Source organism: Sceloporus occidentalis, unplaced genomic scaffold, assembly GCF_023333645.1.
Source record: "Sceloporus occidentalis isolate IW3139 unplaced genomic scaffold, rSceOcc1.0.p SCAF_1, whole genome shotgun sequence".
NCBI lineage: Eukaryota > Metazoa > Chordata > Lepidosauria > Squamata > Phrynosomatidae > Sceloporus > Sceloporus occidentalis.
This window is the reverse complement of record NW_028316981.1, coordinates 301,201,576-301,226,008: the sequence shown is the minus strand read 5'-3', so window position 1 is coordinate 301,226,008 and position 24,433 is coordinate 301,201,576. Positions and strand designations below refer to the sequence as shown.

Sequence of the window (24,433 nt, the reverse complement as noted above, 5' to 3'; positions counted from 1 at the left end):
ATTTCTAATGTGCCTCAGTAATGCACATTACAATTAAAATGCAAAACCCAACAAATCAGACCTCTTAGACATTAAAGCATTAACCTTGCCAGCTCTGACCAAATCCTAATAAAAAGACACTGAACATGGGAAGATCTGCTGTATTCAGCCACAATCAGCTTACCCTCATCCATCTCCCAATCACAACTATATGCTTCAGTAAACACTGATATGACAGGGGACCAAGTCAAATGGAAAGAGGATTTGGTATTGACATCATCATACTGAGGGCACTGAGCTTGAGGCAGTAACAAGCCAAAGGACCTTCAGGAGAGGCAAACAGAGTTGACTGCTGAGAACTAAGGGTGGCAAATAACTATGATTTGATAATGCCTTGTTATTCATTTCTGTAATGACGTATGATGATGAAGAACTTTGTGCTTTTTTAGTCTGTAACCCCTCTTCAATCCACCGGGGAAACATAAATTATTATTATTATTATTATTATTATTATTATTATTATTATTATTATTATTAGAAATTCCATAAGAACTTTCCATTTTAGAAAGCAATCTCCATTTGTCATCATATTTCATCTTCAGTTTCATCCGTGAAACTATATGGGTTTAGTCAGGGACCTTCCCATATACGGGATGTATAGATAACACAATACATCCTCTTGTCTGTGATCTAAAGCACACTAGCAGAATTTCCAGACCATCCAAAGTCTCTAATACCAGCAGTCTTCCACTCTGTAAAACACTTGTTTTATAGCCATTTTAAATACTGTATTTTTTGGCATATCAGACTACTTTTTAACCCAGAAAAATCTTCTCAAAAGTTGGGGGTCATCTTATACGCTGGGTGTCATCTTATAGGGCAGGTGCTGAAACTTCCAAGCTGGATTGGAGAATCTGTGGTTGCCGCATATGTTGGGGGGAGCTCAAAAACAGCTGCGGCCGCATCCCCACCATATGCGATGACCGTATGAAAGCAGGAAGGGCGGCACTGTATAAGTATGGTAGAAGAAAATCCACTCACCAGGATTCATGGAAATAAGTGACTTAACACAGTCCCGATAACGACGTGATGGGGTGCCTCACCGGGAAGGTGTAAGTGAAGGCCGGAGCAAGCTGCAGGCATCTGGGACACCTGGGGTATGGAAGAAAGAGCCCTGTTTGCGTTACTGCTCTGATAGTCTTGGAGACAGGGAGAGCTGACCAATCCAAGCAGGCTTTGTATACAACAAGTTTTCCTGCTAAGAACCTGCATGTCATAAGCATTTGAATTAAAATTACTGTATTGAAATCAAATCTGATGTTTTTTTTAAAAAATATTTTGTTTGCGTTGGAAGAGGGGTAGTCTTATATGGCGAGTATATCCCAAACTCTGTATTTTAACTGGAAAAGTTGGGGGTCGTCTTATACACCCAGTCTTATATGCCGGAAAATACGGTATATAGCTGTAGTATTTTTCTGAAAATGTGTTTTTCCTTGTAAATGGATGAGTGTAAGATTTAGAATTCTAGTCTAGTGTTCAACCAGATTTTGTTATTGTTGTGTGCCTTCAAGTTGTTCCCAACTTATGGCGACTTCAATTCAAACCTATCTTGGGGTTTTCTTGGCAAGATTTGTTCAGAAGTGGTTTTAGCCATCTCAGTAGACAGTCCATTGATATTTAAATATGGTTGATACAGCCCATCTCCCATTGAGGTTACGGCAAAATTTCGGTGGAGCTGGATTGCTTTTCAGCCTATAACCTTCAGTACAAAAGATATTTTAAATTGACATGGTAAAATTATTTAGAATCATAGAACTGGAAGAGACCACAAAGGCTATCCAGTCCAACCATCTGCCAAGCAGGGATGCACAATTAAAGCACTCCCAACAGATAGCTGTCCAGCTCCAAAGAACCAACTCTCCAAAGGTGGAGACTCCACTACATTCCGAGGCAGGGTATTCCACTGTCAGAATGCTCTTAGTATGCGAAAGTTCTTCCTAATGTACAGGTAGAATCTCTTTTTCTGTAGTTAGAAACCATTGCTCCATATCCTAGCCTCTGGAGCAGCAGAAAACAAACTTTCTCCATCTTCAATATGGCACCTTTCAAATGTTTAACCTTGGCTATCACCTCTTCACATTCTCTTCTCCAGGCTAAACATACCCATCTCTTTAAATTGCCCTTCATAGGGCATGGTTTCCAGATTTTTTCCCATTTTGGTAGCCCTCCTCTGAATATGGCCCAGTTTGTCAATATCCTTCTTGAACTGTGGTGCCCAGAACTAGACACAGTATTCCAGGTGAGGTCTGACCAAAGCAGATTAGAGTGGCATTATTACTTCCCTCTATAAAGACACTATACTTTTATTGATGCAGTCTAAAAATCACTTTGGCTTTTTTTGCTGCTGCTTCGCACTGTTCATTCATGTGCAGCTTGTAGTCTAAGGCCCCATACAGACAAGCCAAAATAAAGCTGCTTCAGGTCACTTTGGAGGTATGCTATTTAAATGATGCATGGGTCCTATGAGTCCGGAGGTCGCGCCAAAGCCACACTCCATTCTTAAGCACTGGAGTGCAGCTTTTGGTGCAGCTTCTGGATTCTTAGGATGCATGCATCATTTAAATAGCATACCTCCAAAGAGACCCGAAGCAGCTTTATTTTGGCAGTCTGTAACAGGCCTAGGACTCCCAAATGCCTTTCACATGTAGTCTTGTCAAGCCAGGTGTCCCCCATCTTATATCTGTGCATGTCATTTTTTTTCTACTTGAGTGTAGTACCTTACATTTTTCCCCTGTTGAATTCATTTAATTAGTTTTAACCCAACTGTCTTATATGTTAAGGTCATTTTGAATTTTGATCCTGTCCTCTGGGGTATTAGCTGCCCCTGCTAATTTGGTGTCATTGAAAATATGATAAGCATGTACTTTATTCCATCATCCAAGTCATTGATGAAGTTGTTGAATAACACTGTTTCCAGGACAGAGCCCTGTGTCACCTCACTAGTCACATCGCTCCAAGATGAAGAAGAGCCACTGGTGAGCACTCTTTGGATTTGGTTGGTCAACCACTTTCAAACCCACCTAATAGCTTCATTGTCTAGCCACATTCTGCTAGCTTCTTTGCAAGAATATCATGATGGACCTTGTCAGAGGCCTTACGGAAATCAACATATATGACATCCACAGCATTTCCTTCATCTACCGAGCTTGTACCTCTCTCAAAAAAGATACAAGATTAGTTTTCTTACTTAATAAACATTTAACATATGAAAAAATATTAAATGCTGTGTTCATACTTGAACAGGCTATCAGTTTTTAATAACCATATTTCTTTATTATTTAAAATAATGAAATAAATAATTATTAATAGCCTTTCAAAAATAACTTTGGCATCTATGAAAACAAATACGGAACATGGAATATATGTTTGAGAAATAAAGCATATTGATTCTCTTTTCCACTTTCTCCATTATAAACAATTTTGGGCAAAACTGACAGTTGTTTACTGTTTCCATGGTGCTATAATATACTTTCATAGTTGGAGTTAGAATATACTTAAAGCTGGTATAGTTAGAATCCCTCTATAAATTGAAACAGGTCTGAGCTAAAGCTCATTTACTGTCTTGGAACAGAATTGATTGTGCTTTTGCATTTGATTCACCCACTGCAGATTTTGAGAGGAAGAAAAATAGCATTGTTAGGTCAATTTAACTAGGCCAGAGTTAGACAGGAAAAATTGGCAAACCCTTTATTTTAATCCCTTTCTCTCTCTTTGTGTCCAATTTTATTAGCAGTTCAGCTGATTTAAATGTATTTTAGTGCCTGATACAACCTAAGATGTGTATGTATATAGTTCTCTCATGGAAAATGCAACTGAAGAGAGCGAGGTTGCTGCTTTTTTTTCCAATTTGTGTATATTTGATTAAGCCACCCACAGGTCCAACAAATAGTGTCAAAAGGGGCCATGTGCACCTTTCCTGATAAAAGATGACAAACAGAGGTCAATTGCCCCCTTCTTACACATTTCTGAGCCCTCCCACTGCTACTATGTAGAATTATCAATGAAACAGCTGTGTTCATTCCCATTCAATCCAAGTCAGAAGCATTACATCAGCCTGTTTTGTTGCTAGCCATAAATTGCTGGACGTTTTGATTTCTCATCCGTTGAGATCAAATAAGCTTTAAAAAAAAAAAAAAAAACTTGTGTTTTTTTAAATGCTGTGATAGAGATCTCAATGATTTGACCCTGATTTTTAAAAAGCAATGCATATGGATAATAGGTTCAGTCAAAGGTTCATAGATTTTTCTTTGAGAGGATGATCTGTCTTTTGACAACTGTGGGCTGAACCAGCTGGTAGAGGAGTCCTTTTTGACACTCATTGTTAAAAATCAGCATTATTTTAAAAATCAGACAGATCAGATATATTAAAAGTATCACTGATTGTCAGATGAGGTATTACATTGTACCTCATTTAGCAGCTTGTACTAAAGCTTCAAGGCTTTTACTGAAAAAAGTACTGCTTCTTTTTGTCAGTGCTTGATCTCTACTAATGATGATAACTTGAACAGAGCTTTATACAATTTCAGTTGGTGAAGTGAAGAGAGGAATTTAAAGATTTGATGTTACACTTGTGTGTTAGCTTTTTCAGTGCCAAAACTGTTTCAGTTCCATTACTAATTTTCATTACCATATTTCAGGCCTTACGTTTCATTGGCAGACTGTTGACTTCTCCCATGAGTGGAGTGTGAAATGTATATTGGCTGTGGCTTGGCAGCATTACTTCTGCTTTGTTCACATTCTCTTCTCTTGATTTCTGTGCCACTGAAAGTGAATGAGCTCCTCAGGGCAATGGTTGTCACTTGCTTACATTCTTTGCAATGAGCAGTGTCCATTGCAGTATATAATATTCATGTAATTTTATCCCACATATCTATATCCTTTTCTTGAGCAACACAACATCTATCTCTCTAAATCTTGCATTATGCTAATGACTTTATTGAACACAAACATTCAGACTTTGCAGAATTTGTGTGATATTTATTTCTTTATTTTATATCCTACCTTTCTCCCCAGGAATATTGGTAGCAAAACTATATAGCTTATGATTGAAGAGATAGAATCCTCCAATTTTTAAATTGTACTGTCCACGGTAATAGGTTCCATTGTCCAAGGTGCTTTACAGAGTGCCCAAAAAGGGCACTCTGCCGGCACCCATGTTTGCTGCACAAGGGAGCCGCAGCGGACAAACCGTGCAGCTCCCGCCGCGCAGCAAAAGAACCCGCAAAAAGCGGGTTCTTCTTGAGGCACAGTTGTGACACCGCAAGGCACCAGTGGCACACTTGCGGCGTCACAACTGCACTGCGATGTGCGGATGCTAAGCGTCCATCGCGTCAAAATGCCAGCGCCCATGTGTACAGGGCGCCACCATTTTGACGTCCCCAGTACATACTAGGGGTGAGGCCTGATTGGATGCTGCATCCTCGGCCAACCCCTAGTACGTACTGGGGGCGGAGTCAAGGCCTGTCTGTAACGGGCCCAAGTTACCAGTGATGCTGACCATAGCTTCAAAGTATATTATGGTCAAATGTGAAACCCAAACTCAGTGTAAAAAGCCATGGAAACCAATAGAGTAACCTTGGACAAGAAACGGTCTCTCACCCTTAGCGGAAAAAATGGCAATCCCCCTCTGAGCAAATCTTGCCAAGAAATCCCAGTGATAGATTCACCTTATGATCACCATAAGCTGGAAATGACTTGAAGGCACACAGCACTAAACTTACTTCTGCCAGTCACTAAATGCATACAGGGAACTTGATCTTAATTGGGACAGTAGTAGGATTGCCAGATTGATACAGGGTTCCTGTATCTTTAACAGTTAATAGCGCCTGGAGCAGGAAAATGCAGCATAAAGTTCTGTTAGGAAGAGCTATACAATGTCTCCACCCCCAAATTTACCCTTTTATCTAATTCATTCCCCAGCCCACAACATTTACTGGTTGGTGGAGAGCTGGGAGAGAGCTGAGAAGCATGCTGCTAGTTTTCTATAGCTGGATGTACAGCAATAACATTCAGTGCTTATGTCAAGCTATAGGACCATAGCTAGACTCTTCTCTGCTCCCCTGCCCTTCACTAGCAAGTAAGTAACCATGTTAGGTGGGAGGATGCAGCAATTTAAAAAAAATTAAGAGAGATAGGAGACATCACATAGTTCCACTTGATGGAACTTCACACTACACTTTCCTGGTCCAGGATCTGTTAACTACTGATGTTTCAGAAGCCCTGTCCCATTTTCCAGCTACCAACCCTGGATGGTGGAACAGCTGGGAACAGTGTACTGTAATTAGATAAATTTCAGTAAATGGGGTGAGAAAATGGAAGAAACTGAGGACAAGTTAATATATTAGCTCTAAAGGCACGTGTACATTGCTTGTATCATACATGTGATGAAGTGGAGTGCAGTTGACAAAAGCTTATCCCACCTAAAACTAATCTTTAAAATGCCCTAAGTGACCTTTTTACCTGTATTGTAGGCAAGTTAGTTGACTAAATAACATAAGTAAAGAAAATAAACTTGGGCCAGTTGTACTCAAGGACAGAATTAAGCATTAGAAGAGGAAGGTGGAAGTAATCTGACATTCTTTCACTTCATGGGTTTCACCTGTGGAGGTATGCAAAGCACAGTGAAGGGTGTGTCTCCTCTTTATGTCTCTTGTATGTATATTCTATTCCTGTGTGAAAGTATTCCTCTTGACTTTAACTCCAGTTAATCTATATTCCCCTACCTTCCAAATCTCCAGCAGAAAGTGTCTAGAATCTGTGACAACCTAGAACATTTATGGAATGACAATAAAATCAATTTGCATGTCTTATGAGTTGGAATTTACAAGAGATCAAGACTAGTGTGATTCTTATGTATTTGTGGAAAACCCCCCCCCCCAATTTTTTGTCTCCTAAAAACAGAGATAGATCTAAATTGGGGGTCCTTGTGTATTTATAAAGTCTTCAGACTCTGTTCTGAAATTAAAATCAGGACTTCTTGAACACACCATTGCCTTCAGCAGTGATTACGCATGAATCGTCACAACAAACTGAAATTATTAGAAATATCTAAGTGCAAGAGCAGAATTAACTATTCTGAAAAATGTGTTACTAACAACCAGTTTGTCTTCATTTTATCCTTCATTGGATCTCTTAATATTTGTTTGCAGTTTGTGGGGCTTAAAATCAGCACAAAGCTTAATTTGGAATCTTACATAGAAATGTCTTTGTAGCATAGATGGGATATGCCACCTTGAAACCTGTACTCTTGCTCCTTTTTACAGTAAAATCATAAAAAGCTGGCAGGCAAATAAGAGATGGATCTTAAGCCTCTAGTAATAAAACAATTAAAGTAATAAAATATGTCTTACTGTTTTATTAATTTCATTGCTAGGACATAAAGGGCTTTGGGTGAAATCTTGTAATCAATTGGAGCCTTCCCCTGGGGGTTCAAAAAGTCAAATATTTTATCTCATATATTTGCACTTAAGAATGAATGCTTTAGTTTCATTTTAGTTAGTAGTGACAAAATCGGCCACATTTATATTACATAAGAGTAGTTCTAGAAATAATGTAAAAAGTAGTAGAGTGTGGGCTTCGTGAAAGGAACGGTTCTGTCAACTACTCTGCCCTCCTTTTCCAAAGATTCTCCCTGGAGAGGGGGAGAGACAGACAGAGAGAAATGTGGCCACTATAGCAATATATTAAAACAAGAGTTTGGAAACCTTTTTTCACAGCGAAGTTTCTTTGATTGGACTATATCTTCCATGTATTTTTTTAAAGCAGTGCAGTCGTCCCTCCCGGTTCGCAGTCTTGCCGTTCGCGTCCTTCGGTCTTTCATGAATGGCAAGCCGGGAGGCACATAATGGCATACACAGGAGCCTTTCCCCACTGGAATCAATGGGGCTCCAATATTGGCAATTTTCCTAATTTGCACGGGGTTTGTGTGTCCAGAACGGATCCCCTGCGAATTGGAAGGGACGACTATACTTTCAAATGTATTAAAAACCGAAGAAGGGAAAGTTTGGGTTTTTTCTTATTAAAAGCCTAGCGTTTGAAGAGTTCAATTTCCAACCAGGGAAATACTTTCTAACTTTTTAGATTTTGTGTTGCTGTTTTTCATATAATAATAACAATAATCCTCCACTTTTTCCGCTTAGTTTCTGCAAATCCAGGCCCATTACCTCTCTGGTTAAGTCTCTCCATCCAGCATGTGGACCTCCTCTCTTTCTACTTCCTTTCTTACTTTTCCTAACACTATCATCTTTTCTAATGAGCCATGCCTTCTCATGATGTAGCAAGAGTAAAACAGCCTCAATTTGATCATCTTCCTTGGCTTCCAAGGAAGTTTCAGGTTTGATCTGTTCAAGGACATATTTGTTTGTCCATGATATCGTCAGCACTCTTCTCCAGCACATTTCAAATGAATTTATACTCTTCCTATCCTATGTCCTCACTGTCCAGCTTTCACAAGTGTACATGGTATTGGGGTGTCAGTGCTTGGACAGGTCAAATTTTAGTGTTCGTTTGTTAATTTCTTGACTGCAATCTCCACTCTGATCAATGTTTGATCTTAGGTATGGGAACTCTTTTACTACTTCTATTTCCTCATTGTCTAGGTTGAATTTATGTATTTCTTCCATGGTCATTATTTTTATTGTCTTTATCTTCAGTACTAAGCTTGCCTTTGCACTTTGATCTTTGACCTTCCTTAATTATTGTTCCAAGTCTGTGATTTTTTCTGCTAGTAGTATGGTGTCATCCATATATCTTAGTTTGTTGTGTTCCTTCTTACTATTTTCACTCCTCCTTCTTCTAACCCTGCTTCTCTTATGATTTTTTCTACATACAAGTTTGACAAATAGGGTGGTAGAATGCAAACTTATCTGATAACCTTGCCAATTGGGAACCATTCTGTTTCTCCAAACCTTATTTCCTCATTTCATTAATTATTCTAGTTTAATAACATCGCCATGTTTAATGACATCATCAGCCTCCTGTAATGTCACCAGAGGCTATCCTTGTGTCTCAGATTTTGGTCATAAAATGTCAAGGTCTGGGATGCTCCTGACATGGCAGTCACAGGAGAATCCCAGAATGGTGGCACATGTTCCAAGTTTAATGGTCTTCATTCGTGTTGCTAATAATGCTGCAGGAAAATAACTGAAACAAACAAGGCAAGTTTTATGCTCTTAGATAAATATTGTAAAAGTGTCAACATCTGCTTTGACTTTAGTAACTTTAATGCATGTCTATAAATTGAGCCACATATTTGAATATATTACTCAAAGCAGTATAAGATGTCATTTAGAGACATTTCTGAGAACATTGTTCCTCCAATACACTCACACCCATCCTTCCATACTGGAAGGGTCTCACACAAGTCTACCTGGAGAATGTGTGAAAACTAACCAAAACCTCCAAACCCTTATCCCCTTATTCCTGAGAGATTGATGGGCCATTCAGTAATGATTTCCTCTTAAACCGTTTTGTCTGCTGCTGTACTCTTGTTTTCTGATTTTCAATTTCATAAGCATCTATAGCTTGTTGTAATCCTTTGAGCTATTATGTAAACTTGTTAATAGACACTGGGTAAATATGACGGCGTCAGCCACCACACATCTTTGCTAATGCAGTCCTTGGCTACTGTACCAAGGCCGATGTGTATTGGCGGATTTGCATTAGCATAGACGTTGCTCATCCTGCACTAGATAATGGACTCAAAGGTTAAGAGCAAAGGATCGCAACAGCCCCAATCAGCAGAGCTTTTCTGGGGCTAATTACCTCTTCACTGCGCTGACTCTAATGTGACATGTTTATTGCCTTAACTAACAACTCATTAGCTTAGTTGATGTTTTTGTCAATATTAATTCGTTCATTTAAGCCAAGTCAAAGCTTAAACAAAGATGTCCAGACTGAGAAGTGGGCAGCAGAGTGACTTTTGTTTAGTTCATCTCCTCTTCCCCCACCCCAGTGCAATTTAAACAAGATAAATGTTGACAAGAAAAATATTTAGACTGCTGTGTAGGTAGAAGGTGTTTGCTAATGTGCTTGTGCTCAAGATCCAGGGTGCTTTATTGAAATAGGAGGAGGCTTACATTGTTTGGGAGTAACATGCTTAACACATTAAAATTCTCACTTCATATGTGTCTCAGGAAGGACCAATTGCTTTTCTTTGAAAATTAATCTGGTCTCCAGTAGGTTAAATTAGGTACCTGGGAGGATATGCTGATTGGCCGACTCCTTCTCAGCTGTTAAATATGCCAGGCAGATTGTTCAATAAACAAAAATATGAAGCTGAGTTTTGAGAACTGCCTTTAGGAGGTGGGGAGGGGACATAAAAATCAATACTTTGTCTCAACCACAGCAATAAGTAGCTAAATGAATGATATTAAAAAGAGCTACTGTATAATAGCATCACAGTAATGATCAATTACATTTATCTAGGAAAGTTACTTGTTTAGCCCTCATTCACATTTTACTAATGGATGATTGCTGCAGTTCATTATTTCAGCGTGCTTCATTTGAAAATGAAAATAATCCATTACAAGATTCATTATCACAACCTCAGCATGCATAATCTGGACATGGAAATAAATGTGACAGAGGCTTTGTGCTACATAGGGACTGCCCTTGTGTTTTAAAAAAGGAGGGAGTAGAGGGAAGAGATGAGAAAGAGTAGACCAAATTAATTTTTGCATTTAAGAGGAGAGAAGCTGATGATGTAGGTTAGTATGGATTGCAAGACTCCCAGCCACTTTTCCTAATTGAATGTAGCTGTTAACTCCAGTGCAGTAAACGTAAATGAAAATGTAGAGTTTATTGTGTTATCTGTGGAGAGCCATAAATGTTCAAAGTGCTTTTCACATACCACTACTTCATAAGGATGTGGTGCCAAAGGTTTTGGTGTCCATAAAATTTGGAAGAGCATGTAAGATCAGCAGTACAGAATGGTCTTACTGTCTGTCAGAGAATGAAATCAATATTTCTACAACAGTAACTTCCAAACTCTGCTAGATACTCTTAAGAGCAGGCTTTGCCATGACTCCAAGTTTGTTCCCATATAACACTTATATTTTTATTTTATTTTTTTTCCATAGAAGTGGGTGGATAGACTAGAAATGCTGAAAGCTGTAGACACTTCATAATACTACAGGAGAATTCTTGAAAATTAGTAAAGTCTTGTTTGCAACCCTTCTAGTATGGGTGGGTGTGACTGCGTTCCTTTCGCCTTTTAACAACCTAAATTCATTGTACTATATGTTTTAATACATAATATGACTCTTTTTCAGGAGTATGAGCATATATTGTGTTAGGTTGAGTGTTTCAAAGGATCTTATCCAGAAAGTGATAGAAATTACTTTATGGGAGTCATTTTTTATTATTATTATTATTTGCTTATATCTGTATGTTAGCAGGTTTGCAGCTTACAAGATCCTCTTCCTTTAGATCTGTGGACAGTGGGACAATTATAGAATATTACAATCCGGCCATTCTTTCTGACCCCAGAAGCTGTGGAGAATTTTGAATACATAGCAATACTTAAAATAAGTGGTCAGTTATTAATAATTCATTTGGCATTCTTTGTAAAGCATAAATCTTAGTTAACTAATTTGGTTTTAAAGTGCTCATAATAAGGAATCTCAAGGGCTGTAACTCTAATTGAGCTATTAATTAATGCTCAATTATTTTAGAGCAACATTATGTTCTTCCAGTGACTTGTCAGCCATGAATGTCAGCAGCCATTTTGGCTGTCATTTCTTTTACCTCTGCCCATGTCATTATGAGCTGGCATACTGCATACCCAAATGTTATTTTTGTTTGGCATTGATATGGTAGTATGATCATAGGAGATATATTCCTGTTTTAAAGCCACAACAAGGTTTGTGCACCCAGGAGTGCAAAGCATATTGAAAGGACATTGTAAGGATGTCCCAGCATTATTTGACTTGTTTGCACACACGGGGAAATCTGAGAGGGACACACATAGGCAGTGGTTAATGGCAACAACAACAACAACAACAACAACAATTTATATTCTGCTTAATCTCAGGGAATCCAAGCAGATTACAGCAGTAAAATAACATACAATTAAAAGAGAAATGCATTAAAAATCCAAAAATCCCCAACCCTCCCCCCAGCATAAAAACACAATGGCCGATTTGTGGTGGCCTCTGCCTGATGTCAGGATTTTCCATAGAATCCTTTCCAACACTTGGACTATGCATTGTTTAATTTTGTTGATATTGTACTCCTCATGGCCCTGTATGTTAGTCACCAGGCTTGTTCGTTAAAAAGTTGAGATCCATGTTTGTCAGTAAACTTTCTGTGCCATTTCTCCACCACCATTTTTTATGAGAGCCATATTGAGATGGCCACAGTGTCATAGATATTTTGAAGCTCAGTATTTGGATGACAGGTGAGGCAAATACGATGATAACAGGAACTTATCTAGCTCAGTATTCTTCAGTATTAATTTGCTAACCAGTGGATTCATATTACAAGCAATCTCACCTCAACATAAGGAAGAACTTATTGATAGTGAATGTTGTTTAATTCTGGAAGAGACTGCCACTGAGGGTTCTTTGGAGGTCTTTAAACAGAAGATGACCATCTTTTAGGACTGCTTGCATTGTTTATTCTTGCAAGTCAAGGTGTTGCACTCAGTGGCTTTGGCAGTTTCCAACTTTGAAGCTATATAAATAAAGCACTTTGTCAGAAAAATTCCAGGATCACTTAAAAATGAGTTTTGCATTTAAGTTTCAAATTTCATAATAAGCTTACTGAGGTTCTCCCTTTCTTCTTTAGTTTAGGTCTTTTCATGTGTAGTTTAGTCCTGGGGCTCTTAGGGTTGGAGCAGAGTGACCACACATCCTCCTCTTCCAGGACATGTCCTACATTTCGCCCTTCAGTCAAGGAGGAATTTCAAAATGTCCTCTATTTTCAGCATATCTAAGAAGCATGAATTAAAAATTTATTACTGTTTTTAGCTTTTATTTTGTAATGTCCTACATTTTTCCTGAATGTCCCACATTTTGTGGTGCTTTGTCCTCCTTTATGGTTATGACATCTGATCACCCTGGGCTAGAGTGATATTCATCTTAAATGGTCATCTCATTTTTTCACTGAAATCCTTACTGGTCCGCAGGTGCATAAAGTAAGTGGTAGTGCATATTTTGTAATTACTAACAGTTAAATCATAATTAATCCATGTCAAGTACTCCTGGTTGTGCATTCTGGCTTAAGAACATAAGAAATAACCTTGCAAATCCATCATTTTGTCAAAAGAACCCCAGAAACCAACAAGTACTAGATAATCCATTAGAAGCTCTGTATTAATCCATTGGTGAATGACAAATTTATCCTTCTATACAACCCTGTTCTAATGGACTAAGAACAAAACAGTTAAATACTAGGCAGTTTATTGATGATAATTGAGAACATTAGATAACAGGGAAGGAGACAGACCTATCTGTGCTGATATTATATGGATAGAACAGAGAGGTCAGTTCTTGTCTCTTTTACACAAATGGTCCTTTCCACAGATAGAAAAATGCCTTTTATTGCATGAGGGGGCAAGCAGCAACAATCTTCTCTTTCCTCTCTTATTTTTTCCCCCATCTCCTGTGCCTTTTGCTTTTTGAAAGTAGTACTGTGAAATGCAAAGCATAAATAAATTCTGTCTCTCAGCTTATCAGCAAGCGTTTTAGACTATCACATATGTTTGGCTTCTGAATTTTCATTTGTTGAAAGAAGGAACTGCCTCTGTGGCTGTATGCTCTCCCAGAAGAAAAGGTGGAAGCAATAGCTTCTATTCAGGCTAACCAAAAATACACAAAGTTTTACTGTACAGCATATTCATGAGTCAGATTCAAGTTATGTTTTAAAGGATTTCAGTCCACTCTTGCAATATTCCTCCCTACAATTAAATCTCAGCCAGCAGCATTCATACTGACCGAGTGCCACTTCTAGTGGTTTTGCAAATGATATCTTCAGCATATTGAGGAATGATTAAAGATTGTACATATATTTTCATTAGATTCCTGCAGTTGCTATGTCTCCCTTCCTCCACCACAGCAATTAAAGTTGATTGGAAAAGAGTCATTATTGCAAAAGCTGTTCTGTCAGTTTACCGTATATACTTGTGCGTGTCGAGAAATTTTACTCAGAAACTTGATCCAAAAAAATCTGGATTGATTTTTCCATAGCTCAAGTACTGTACTTTCACTCTTTATCAGAAAAAAGGAACCATGCACAATTCTTGAGTAGAATAGCAAAAGTTGGGACCTTAGTTCTGGGAGAGCCTGAAAGAAGAACCAGTCTCCTCTACTCTGTCCACCACTGCACCACTTTTGACCTTTTTGAATGCCTGGGCAGGAAAATGGCAGTAGTGACAGCATCTCTTGGGCACTTGCTCACAAAGGAGTGCAAAGATAATAAAGGGGGTCAGTGCTTCGTTTAGGTTCTCCCAGGATCGATTAAGCTCTTGCCTTTTGCTACTCTGCTCGGCAAAAGGATGATTCCTTTTACAATAAGTTAATACTGTACCTTAACTTTTATCAAAAAAGAAAATATCCACTTAATAATAATAATAATAATAATAATAAAATTTATTTATATCTCGCCTCTCTACAAAATGCAATCGAGGCGGCTGCGTGTAGTGGTGAAAGGCCTTTTTGAATGACTGATTGGAAAAATGGCTGCAGTGGCAGCCAGGGGTGGCTAGTTCCTTGAGGCAGTGCTAGTGCTTTTGCCCCTCCATGGAATGCATATAAGGAGTCCCATGCCTCACATTTTCATAATCCTGACTGTACCTGTTCGCCTCCCCCACACATCTTACAGGCACTGTTTATTGTCATCATCATGCAGCCTTAAGGGAGAGCATAAACAGTTATGCCTGGCAGAATTTTGTAAGTTCTTTGGCATAGTTCCTTTGCTCATCCTTTACATCCTTAATTACATATCCCTGTGTTTTACTCCCAACTTATCCATGGATTATATCAAAATTCATAATTTTGGCCCCCAATCTCCCAAAACTTGATTTATACATGAGGTTGTACATGAGTATATACAAGAATTGATGTGTTGTTGTTTTGATGGGTTGGGGAAGGTTAACATAGCTGCTGAGGACCATCACCATCTTGGTTTGTTTCAAAATTCCAGATTTTACAGCATGCTGTTCAGAGAGAGCTTGAAAAAGATAGTAATAGCAATAACAATAGTAATAGCACTTACTTTTCTATACTACTTTATACTACTAAGCACTCAACAATTGGTTGACAACGTGCTTGCCATTTGCCCCCAACAACCTGGGTACTTACTTTCCCAACCTACAAAGACTTCTCAGCTATTTTCCTTTGTCCTATAATTCTCTCACACACAAAGGCCCTCGTCTCAAGAGGGATGGAAACTATAATTGAGAGTGTGCTATTTACAGGAGAGGTATTATTGACCCCATCCTTAAGGATTTGACATCTTGAACATAGTCTGAAGCATAATTCCCTCACAAAATATATGGGAAATTTTTGTATATTCTTCTATCCCTTGTGTGTGTTTGTGTGTGCGTGCACATGCCTCCATGCCACCTGTTGAGTTACAAAAACACCATTAATTTCATAGTTTTTCTTAGGCAAGGATACTCAGAGGTGGTTTTGCCAGTTCTTTCCTCTGAAATATAGCCTACTACAATACCTGATATCCATTGGTCTCCCTGATCTCCCTGGACTCCAAGCCAAGTACTAACTAGGATTGACCCTGCTTAGCTTCCAAGATCAGATGGGATCTGGTACACGTAGGGTATTTAGTCCCTTTCCATCTCTTAACCAAGTTTCCATATCTTAACCTGTCCATGTTCAGTACTCCACCATCAAAGATAATTGGGTTTTTTCCCCCTGTTTTTCCTGTGGTCTTTGTGCGCGCATGCTGAGGGAATGTAAGAATACACTACAGTAGAGTCTCGATAATCCGACCTTCGATAATCCGACATTCTGGATTTTCCAACGTCGCTGCTCAGTGATTTCTTTACATTTTCAGAGGACTGTTTATACATTACAGTGTTGTTACTGCAATGTTACTTCAATACATTTGCAATTCATAGTGATTTCAAGGCTTTTCTTGGACCTTCCGGATTATCCGACATGTTCGGCTATCCAACTATCAGCCCGTCCATTTATGTCAGATAATCGAGACTCTACTGTATTCTAAAATTGCAAACAAATAAGGCTGTTCATCTCTTGGTCATCTGGCACTGGGGATTGGACCTTCCACTTATTGGAAAGGTAGAATAGATACTTGAGATGTATCCCATGTTTTGGCCCTTCTCCATAACTCAAGAATCAACTCACCCTCTTCTCTGTTGGTGCTGCTTCTGAATGACAGATCAGTCTGTAATAAAGCAACTGCTATGCATGATCTAGTTGAAAATGAAGAAGGTCAACCTAGTGTGTTTGACAGACACTGGAGTGGATTATCTTAGAGGAGTGGATTTCTTCCAGCTTTGTCCACCTAGATACTTAGGGCAGTACCAACTTAGGCCCGGGAGCGGAGGACGGGGAGAAGAGTTGCCATCATCCATAAGAATTCCTTCTCCTTCATGAGAAACGACTCTTTCGAAGTAGGCCTGTACTGGACCAGCAGTCTCCTTCCCTGAACTGGTCTCTATAGGAAAATGCCAGGGTGTGGTTGAAGGGGACTTCAAGGGCTAGCTCAGGACTTCATGGCTACTAAGACAACAATGGGGCTGTCTCAGCACATGTTTGATCAAACACATGAGGCAGGACATACCCTGGATCCCTTTTTCACTGGGGGAGGGTGGTTTAGCATCAACCCTGTTTCAGCAACCCTGCTGTTATGGTCAGATCATTTCCTTGTTAAATTTGGTTTGGAGGTAGCAGATCCTCCCTGCAAAGGTGGAGGCCTACTAAGATGGTCCACCCCTAAAGTCTTATGGAATCTGAAGGATAGCAAGTAAAAGTTCACATTGTTACACCTGTCCATCAGATGTGTTAAACAGGTACTTATGTTTCAGCTTTTGAATTCCTCACTTGTAATAAATAAGTACTACTTGCTTTTAATGTTTTCTTTGAGTAGCTCTGATGGCCAAAGGATTCTGTGTTTGAATACATCAGCAGTAGCAACTCAAAACTTGTACCTGTAGACCAGGGGTAGGCAACCTTTTTGAGCCGGGAGCCAGGTTGCTGTCCCTCAGACAACTGGGGGACCAAAGCCAATAAATAAATAATTAAATAAATTTTTTTAAATAAATAAATAAACCGGGACAAATGTAGGACAAAATTTTCAAATGGAGGACACGCGAAAAAAATTGCTGATTTTTTTAAAAAATGTTAATATAAATGCATGTTTCGGAGGCTTCTATAGACAATTGCCCCCCTTGCCCGCCGCTTGCCCCCCCTTGCCCGCCTCCTCCTATAGGCCAAAGGCCCCATGCCCTCACACGAGAGGCCAAAGGCTCCGGCAGCAATCGGTGGCAGGACCGGGCTGGGGCCGGTCCCAAGGCCTTGCCGGGCCGCATTCGGCCCGCGGGCCATAGGTTGCCTACCCCTGCTGTAGACTATTCCAATTGTTTATTCACAGGGTAAAGTGGGTAATTGACTGAATCCATTACTTCATTCACTATTTTGCATCTCGCTCCAACCTTCCTTGAGCCACTATTTTATTCCTGGCATCAGATGGTAAACATCTCAGTTTTATTTTTATTTTTTTAATTCCATAACCCTGTAATCTGTGCACCTCCACTTTGTGTCATAGTAACCCATGCACAATCTCATTTTGCTGACTCTGCCTTTCTGACTTTTTTTATGTGGTAGGCAAGGCCTTGACATATCTTCTGCTGCAGCCTCCAAGCCCAAAGCTTCCTCCTCATAGCACCATCAGAAGAACTGCCATTGATCTCATCGGACGGGGGTTTACTGTATGGGAGCCGTATATGGACGTATCTGCTGTACTGATGGGTCTCTTGGAGCTCTGTGCTGATGCTGAGAAGCAACTGGCAAAGTATGTACTTCATCTAATAATTTGAGGCAGGAAGGTTTTTTATATACTGGGTTTCAATATAGTTTTTTATTGAGAGATTAAAGAATGTCCATATCTTTTTTATAGATGATTTCTATTGTACATATCAGATTGAGGATGTTTCTAAGAAAACAAATGGCAGTTTCTTATCTGTTATCATATTAAGGTTGTCACATTCTGCATCTGTTTAAAATGAGTTAATCTGTTGTAGGAAGGTCGATATGTTGAAGTGGATGTTGTATTCTACGCTAAAACTGATCGGGTTCAAATGTAGCATTCATGTTTTATTGGCCAGCTCACTCTGTTTTCCATCCTCATTTTAGCACCCTTTCATTCATCTTGTACATCCAAATTCAGCAATGATATCCTGGCTTTGAGGAACACTTTAACCACAATTTGATTCAAATGTCTCTTAAAATTATGGTATGAGAAACTGATACCATCACCAAAACTAGACACATGAAGAAGCAAAAAGCAGGGCAAAAATCAAGTTGCTGGGTAAAGGCACACCGGTCATTCTCAGGCAATAAGCAATTTTTGTTGGACAGAGATCACTTAATCTGAATCAGACCAAATTGTGGGTGACATTTTCCAGATATTTCCTGTCCTATGATTTAATAATATGCAGTATATTCCTTGGCAACGGGCCCGGAACAGATGGCCCAAAAGGACCATGGCAGGACTGCTGTGGCACCGTTCGTGCCGGGGCCACAACGACAACACATGCCTGGCTCCAATCCACCGCCACAGTCCTAGACTGGGTTTTTATGCTCCTTTTTGGCCCAGTTTTTTTAGGAAGACAGTGTCGGTGCAGTTTCCACTTGCGTTCAGGGTGTGCATCATCTGAATGCTATGCCCCAAATCCAACCAGAAACCATGTCATTTGGCCCATCTGTTTCAGGTCTTGGTCACTAGCTTTTCTTTCTTGCCCCAAATATGTTTGCCCTATATACTCGTCTATAAGTCTAAAAATGTATGCCCAAAAATTGACCCCAAAATCCCAGGTCAACTTATTTACAGGTAACTATGGTAATGTGACAGAATATCTTTCAGATTTTCCCATACCATGCAGAGAGGAGTTTATTTCTCTCTGTTTATTTCTCTCTGGAGACAAGCAGAAAGATTCCTGGTTGATTAATTGATATTGCTGTTTGTTTAAGAGTCCATCTCCTGCCTGCACATCTGGCTGAAACGATGAAGCAAAAAGCTGCAGTGAGAGTCTCTCTTGCAGCCAAATGCTACTACTGATAAAATATAAAATACACACTGAAGAATCCTCCAAGTTTTACCCTGGACCTATCCATGGGTCATGGAAAAATTCATAATTTTGGCCCCAAAACGTGACCTCGATTTATACATGAGGTTAACTTATAGTTGAGTATATACAGTACGTTCTCCCTATCTAGTTTTGATTGGATACCATCATTCAATCATTAAAAGGTTTTAGGGAGTGTTAGAGCAAGAGGAAATCTTATATATGTAGCCTGCTTTTTAGTCATTTGTTCATAAAATTAACTTGTCATTAGTTTCTTTAAAAATGAACTGACTTGATTGTGAAAGCAAAAGGAAAATTACCATGCTTTCAAACTGGAACCTGCTATTTTAAAAAGAGACTATTAATTCATTTTTTAAAAAAAGTCAGCTAATTCACATGGAGTAGTGAATTAAGGACTTCATTGATAGTGAACTAAAACCAGCATGTTGTCCTAATCAAAACGCTAGATATTTTAACATGCACTTGTATTTTTTAGAAGTTGCTATTTAAGCCAGAAAATTGTTCTAGGAAAGATCTGCACTTAAAAAGTAACCTTTAAAAACTGATTTAATTATTATGTTTTTAAAAACATCCAGTTATTTTAGTTTTCAGAAAGTAAAAAAAAATGCCAGAGGTCCTTAATCTGCTTCAAACAACTTCAGTAGCAGATTATGAGGGAGTGAACAGGGCAAAAATGACAGATCAAATGTTTTGAACTAGTAGTAGGCATTCAGAAGGAAAAATGTGCTTGCTGACAAAATGTCTTTTGGTTACATTTAACTTTGTATACATATGTCGTTGTTGTTGTTAGGACTCAATAGACTGGGATTTAAGAATAATTTTTTAAAAAATGTTAAGAATCCAAAAGTTAAAACACTAGTAAACAATCAGGAAAAAATTAAAACCGGGTTAAAATATATATCATTTACACACACACACACACACACACCCCATCATAATTAAGATTATCTAGTGCATTGTGTAAAATTGGCATTATATAATCACTCATCAAATGCCTGTCAAAATAGAAAAGTCTTTGGGTGTCTTTGGAGGATGTCAGTCTAACTTCTCTGGGAAGGGAGTTGCTGAGCTTGGGGAAAGCGACTGAGAAGGTCCTCTCCTGTGTTCCCACCAAATGGACCTGTGAGGCTGGTGAGACAGAGAGAAGGGCCTCCCCAGCGGATTTTAGAGCCCAGTCTGGTTCATAAGAGAGAATACAATCTTTCACCTGCACCATGTAGGGATTTAAGGATCATAAACGATTCTTTGAATTATGCCTGGAAATGGACCAGCAGTCAGTGGAACTGTTGTAACACGAGACTTGTGTGCTTCCTGTAGCCAGCACCCATTAGTACCGTAAATATTTAACTATAAATTGAGAAATGTATGCCCAAAAATTGACCCTAAAATCCTGGGTCGATTAAAATATGGATCAAAACAGTAATACAGCTTAAAAAAAAGAAGCATGGCCCCAATGCCAAACTTCCCCTGTCCTGATTTTTATATATTAGGTTCTGCTTATAATGTGACAAGCATGAAGCCAGTACGGTGTGTGGCTACTGGGCATGATCCCACTAGCCCTGATGCATGCCTTCACACATGGACACATGAGCATAGCCATAGTCTTCATACTTTCCAGTCTACTTCTGTGCCAGTGCTGCAGAATCTGTTATAAACTAATAATTCAAACTTCATATAACCGGTTCCAAAACTTCTAACTCATTGTAAAAGACTTGTTGTGCTATCGAAGGGGAGAAAGCATTGTTTATTACTTTTAAAAGCATATCACCTAATTAACAAAATAAAATGAAACAAAAAAAATATAAAAACAGTATTTTTAAAGTAGACAAGTTACTTTTAGAAGGGGGAAGGGGAATCCACTTGCAGTAATTTTTGAAGTAGGGCAAAGTGAGACCCTTACAGTGTTGTTGTACAGCAACTCCTATCAGCCCTAGCCAGCATAACTAATGATGAGGAAAACTGGGAGTTGTAACCCAGCAATATATGGATGGCTACACTTTGCCAACCCCATCATGTAAATACAGTTTGAATTTCATACAAATACTTGTAGTACTCTGTTTGGGGTGGTGGTGTTCCTGACCCAGGTTAAAAACCCAACAAAAATTTCCTGTTATTAAATTGAAAATTTCCTGACACAAATTTAATATGTAAATACGGGATGAAGTTGATATTGAATGTGGTGTATTATGCTTCTGTTTCAGAAGCTTAGGTTAAAATAAAAGTCGCCCAGTTAAAATGATTTTGAACTTTTACTATCTACCCCTATTTGTTTTATGGAAATATTTGATCATGGGTGTTTTCAGATAACTAGGTGGTATAGGTCATATATTGTTGGAGTGAGTGGGTAAGAAATTAATATAGCATATCATATATAGTATAAAGGGCAAAGGAATGAGGCTTTTTTTGTTTTCCTGGTAAACAGATCTTTTTCTTGCAGATAAAAATATATATTTTTAAAAATGTAACAATTACAGTGGAAAATTGCTTAAATTTATAGCTGCTTGCAGCTTGTCCATACAGTTCACAGGGAAATTTTCATGTACAATTGCACTCTTATATTCTTTTACATAGATAAATTTCTGTTTTGGCAGTAGAGGGAAATTGATCATTGCCATCTGCTCACAACCTCCTTTCTCTAGTGGCCAGGGGAGGGGGATTAAAAATCATATTTTACAATAACTAAATGAATTAACACATTTTGGCAGTTTATTGAATTCCTAACAAAAGATAAAATTATGAGTAAAACTTCTACTAGCCAAAGGCTTAAAACAGATAACTATAATAACAGATAACTACAGATTTACATTAAAAATACACTTCACTCCAGTACAGAGAATATAGTCGCTAAAATCATTCTTAAATTATTCTAAGTAAGCTATATTTTGTGTGGGAGAACAAGCAAACGTTCCCTGGAAGTGTTAATATTTTATTTGTCTTGCCTAGACAAAAAGAGCCAATGAAGTCACCTCTATGCCAAGAATGTGTTTTGATCTGTGTGGTCCTATCTCAAAAATTATTTTCCAAAGCATGTTCAGTATAAATATCATGGATGAAGAAACAGATTTCTCATGCATTTCAGATGGATAGCTTCATGGTCTTCTCTGAAGCTCAAAATATCTCTCCTTCCTGCTTTTGATAAATTTTGCAATTGTTTCCATGCATTCATTTTAATTATTTATGGAAATGATAGCAAGTGTAAGGGAGGAGAGAGACCTGCATTTCTGTTTGCAGCCTTGGACTTGCCGTTTGCCATGCATCATATAAACAAATTTACATGCATCCTGACAGAAAATAAGTATTTCTTTGTGTGTCATACATCACATTTTCCCTTAGACTCATTCTTTGTACAGCAGATGTGTAAAAATAATCAAGACAGTGTTTCCAGTCAATTATATGAGGATGCAGTATTTTTTTAAAAAATCATTTATCTTTTCTTAAATACACATTTTCCGTCTAGATTTTCAGTGTGCAAAGAATCCTATATTTTTCTCTTGAGATGAATAAACTTAAATAGAAGAAAATGTGAGAGATCAATTTATGTGGCTATGAATGAAAGTATGAGTTTTAATATTCCTCTTCATATATGCTACATATTTGGTACTATGTTTTATTAAACTGTTACCTTTATATAGATTATACTTCTCTGCCACAATCAAGAAAACTACATTTTCATCATATCTGCAAGTATATAAGGGTAGTGCTATTTTTTCATTGCAGCATCTTTATGTAAACACATGCATTCAATACTGTACAGTTAATGTGTTTTTATCAAAATCAACATACACAATAGCTTTCCTTATATAGATGCACATAGTCATGATTCCGAGTCATCAAATGATTGACTTTTTCTCTACATTATGCACAGATAAGTATTGATATCTAGCTTTACAGTGTATTTTCTGATTTCAGTGAAACAAAAAATATGCATTTGGTGTTTAGTATCAGCTTGAAATATTTTAAGTAGATTCTTCTTGTCTCCTCAGGGAACATGACTGTGTCAGTGAGTATGTGTGTTTTTAAACACAGTTTTCATAAAGTATGGTTTTTCACGATTCTATTTTAGGCTTCCTAGTACACCTCTAGCTGTCATAAAGATTAGTATTGCTTTCTGTATACAGAGCTGCTGAATAAATGAATGTATCAGCATGTAGCCTTGAGGAGACCAATGCAATTTTCATCATGATAAATTGCATAATAAGCGAGAAAGTGTTTGCTTATTAATCCATAACAAGATTTAGATTGAAAACGGCCTGTTACATCCGTGACAGGTACAGTACTGACTGCAAAGAGGGACTTAAGATGGAAAGAAATGGAGCAACAAAGTGTACAGGGGGTTAAGTGTGCATCTTACCCTCCTGGTGCCCTGCTGAGCTGCCCCTTTTTTGTGCCTGATTTACCGTGCACACAATAACAGCGCACAGCTGCCTCGCTTCTGTCTGTGATGTTAAGCATGGTTTATAAAGGGGCTTTTATGTTGGGCGTGTGGTTCCAAGGGGGGAGGGAAAAAATCACTCCACATTTATTGACAAAGGAAAACACATGCAGTGTTTATCTTTTTGTGTGTTCTCTGTCTGCTTGTGTGTGTATGTGCACACAGACGCGAGAGTGAATGCACGTGTTGCATGAAATACACTTCCAATCTGCAGTGTGCTGGGGAGCTTTGAATTTCTCCTTTAGAGGTCTAACTCAGCTCTCTCCCCCTGCTATCTTGTGCCCCCTCGCAAAAAGAGATCAGACTGTAGAAGATGCATGGAGTGAACTGCACAGGAGGATTAAGAGTATTTTTCTAGCATTAATTAGGCTTTGATTTCTAGGCTTGGACAGCTGTAGGGATCTTTGTTGCCCATAATTTTCCTCCTTTGAATTATAAGCTGTAGTTTGATTCAGATTACTCTGTACAGTTTGTCTTGCATGCTTTGATGTAATTAAGCAGCAGCTTGTGGGGTTTTTTTTTAATTTAAAGCTGTTTGAGAGGAATTCATCAATACCATTTCTATGTAGCGCTCATCCGTTTCAGCAGAGATTGCACCAAAACAGCTTGATGGGAACAAGGACCTTTTCTGTCTTCAGAGTGCAGTTACTGGTGTTGGCAAGGAATATACAAAATTC

At 38.5% G+C, this 24,433-nt stretch overlaps 1 protein-coding gene across 3 annotated transcripts in view; it reads left to right on the top strand.

Moving 5' to 3' along the window:
• The window catches only part of WDR7 (WD repeat domain 7), a 333,095-nt gene that overhangs the window by 201,505 nt on the left and 107,157 nt on the right, over positions 1-24,433 (top strand). For all 3 annotated transcript variants that reach the window (XM_089497268.1, XM_089497272.1, XM_089497267.1), the window contains one exon: positions 17,844-18,030. In XM_089497268.1, coding sequence (XP_089353394.1) covers positions 17,844-18,030 — 187 coding nt within the window. The remainder of the gene's footprint in view (positions 1-17,843; positions 18,031-24,433) is intronic.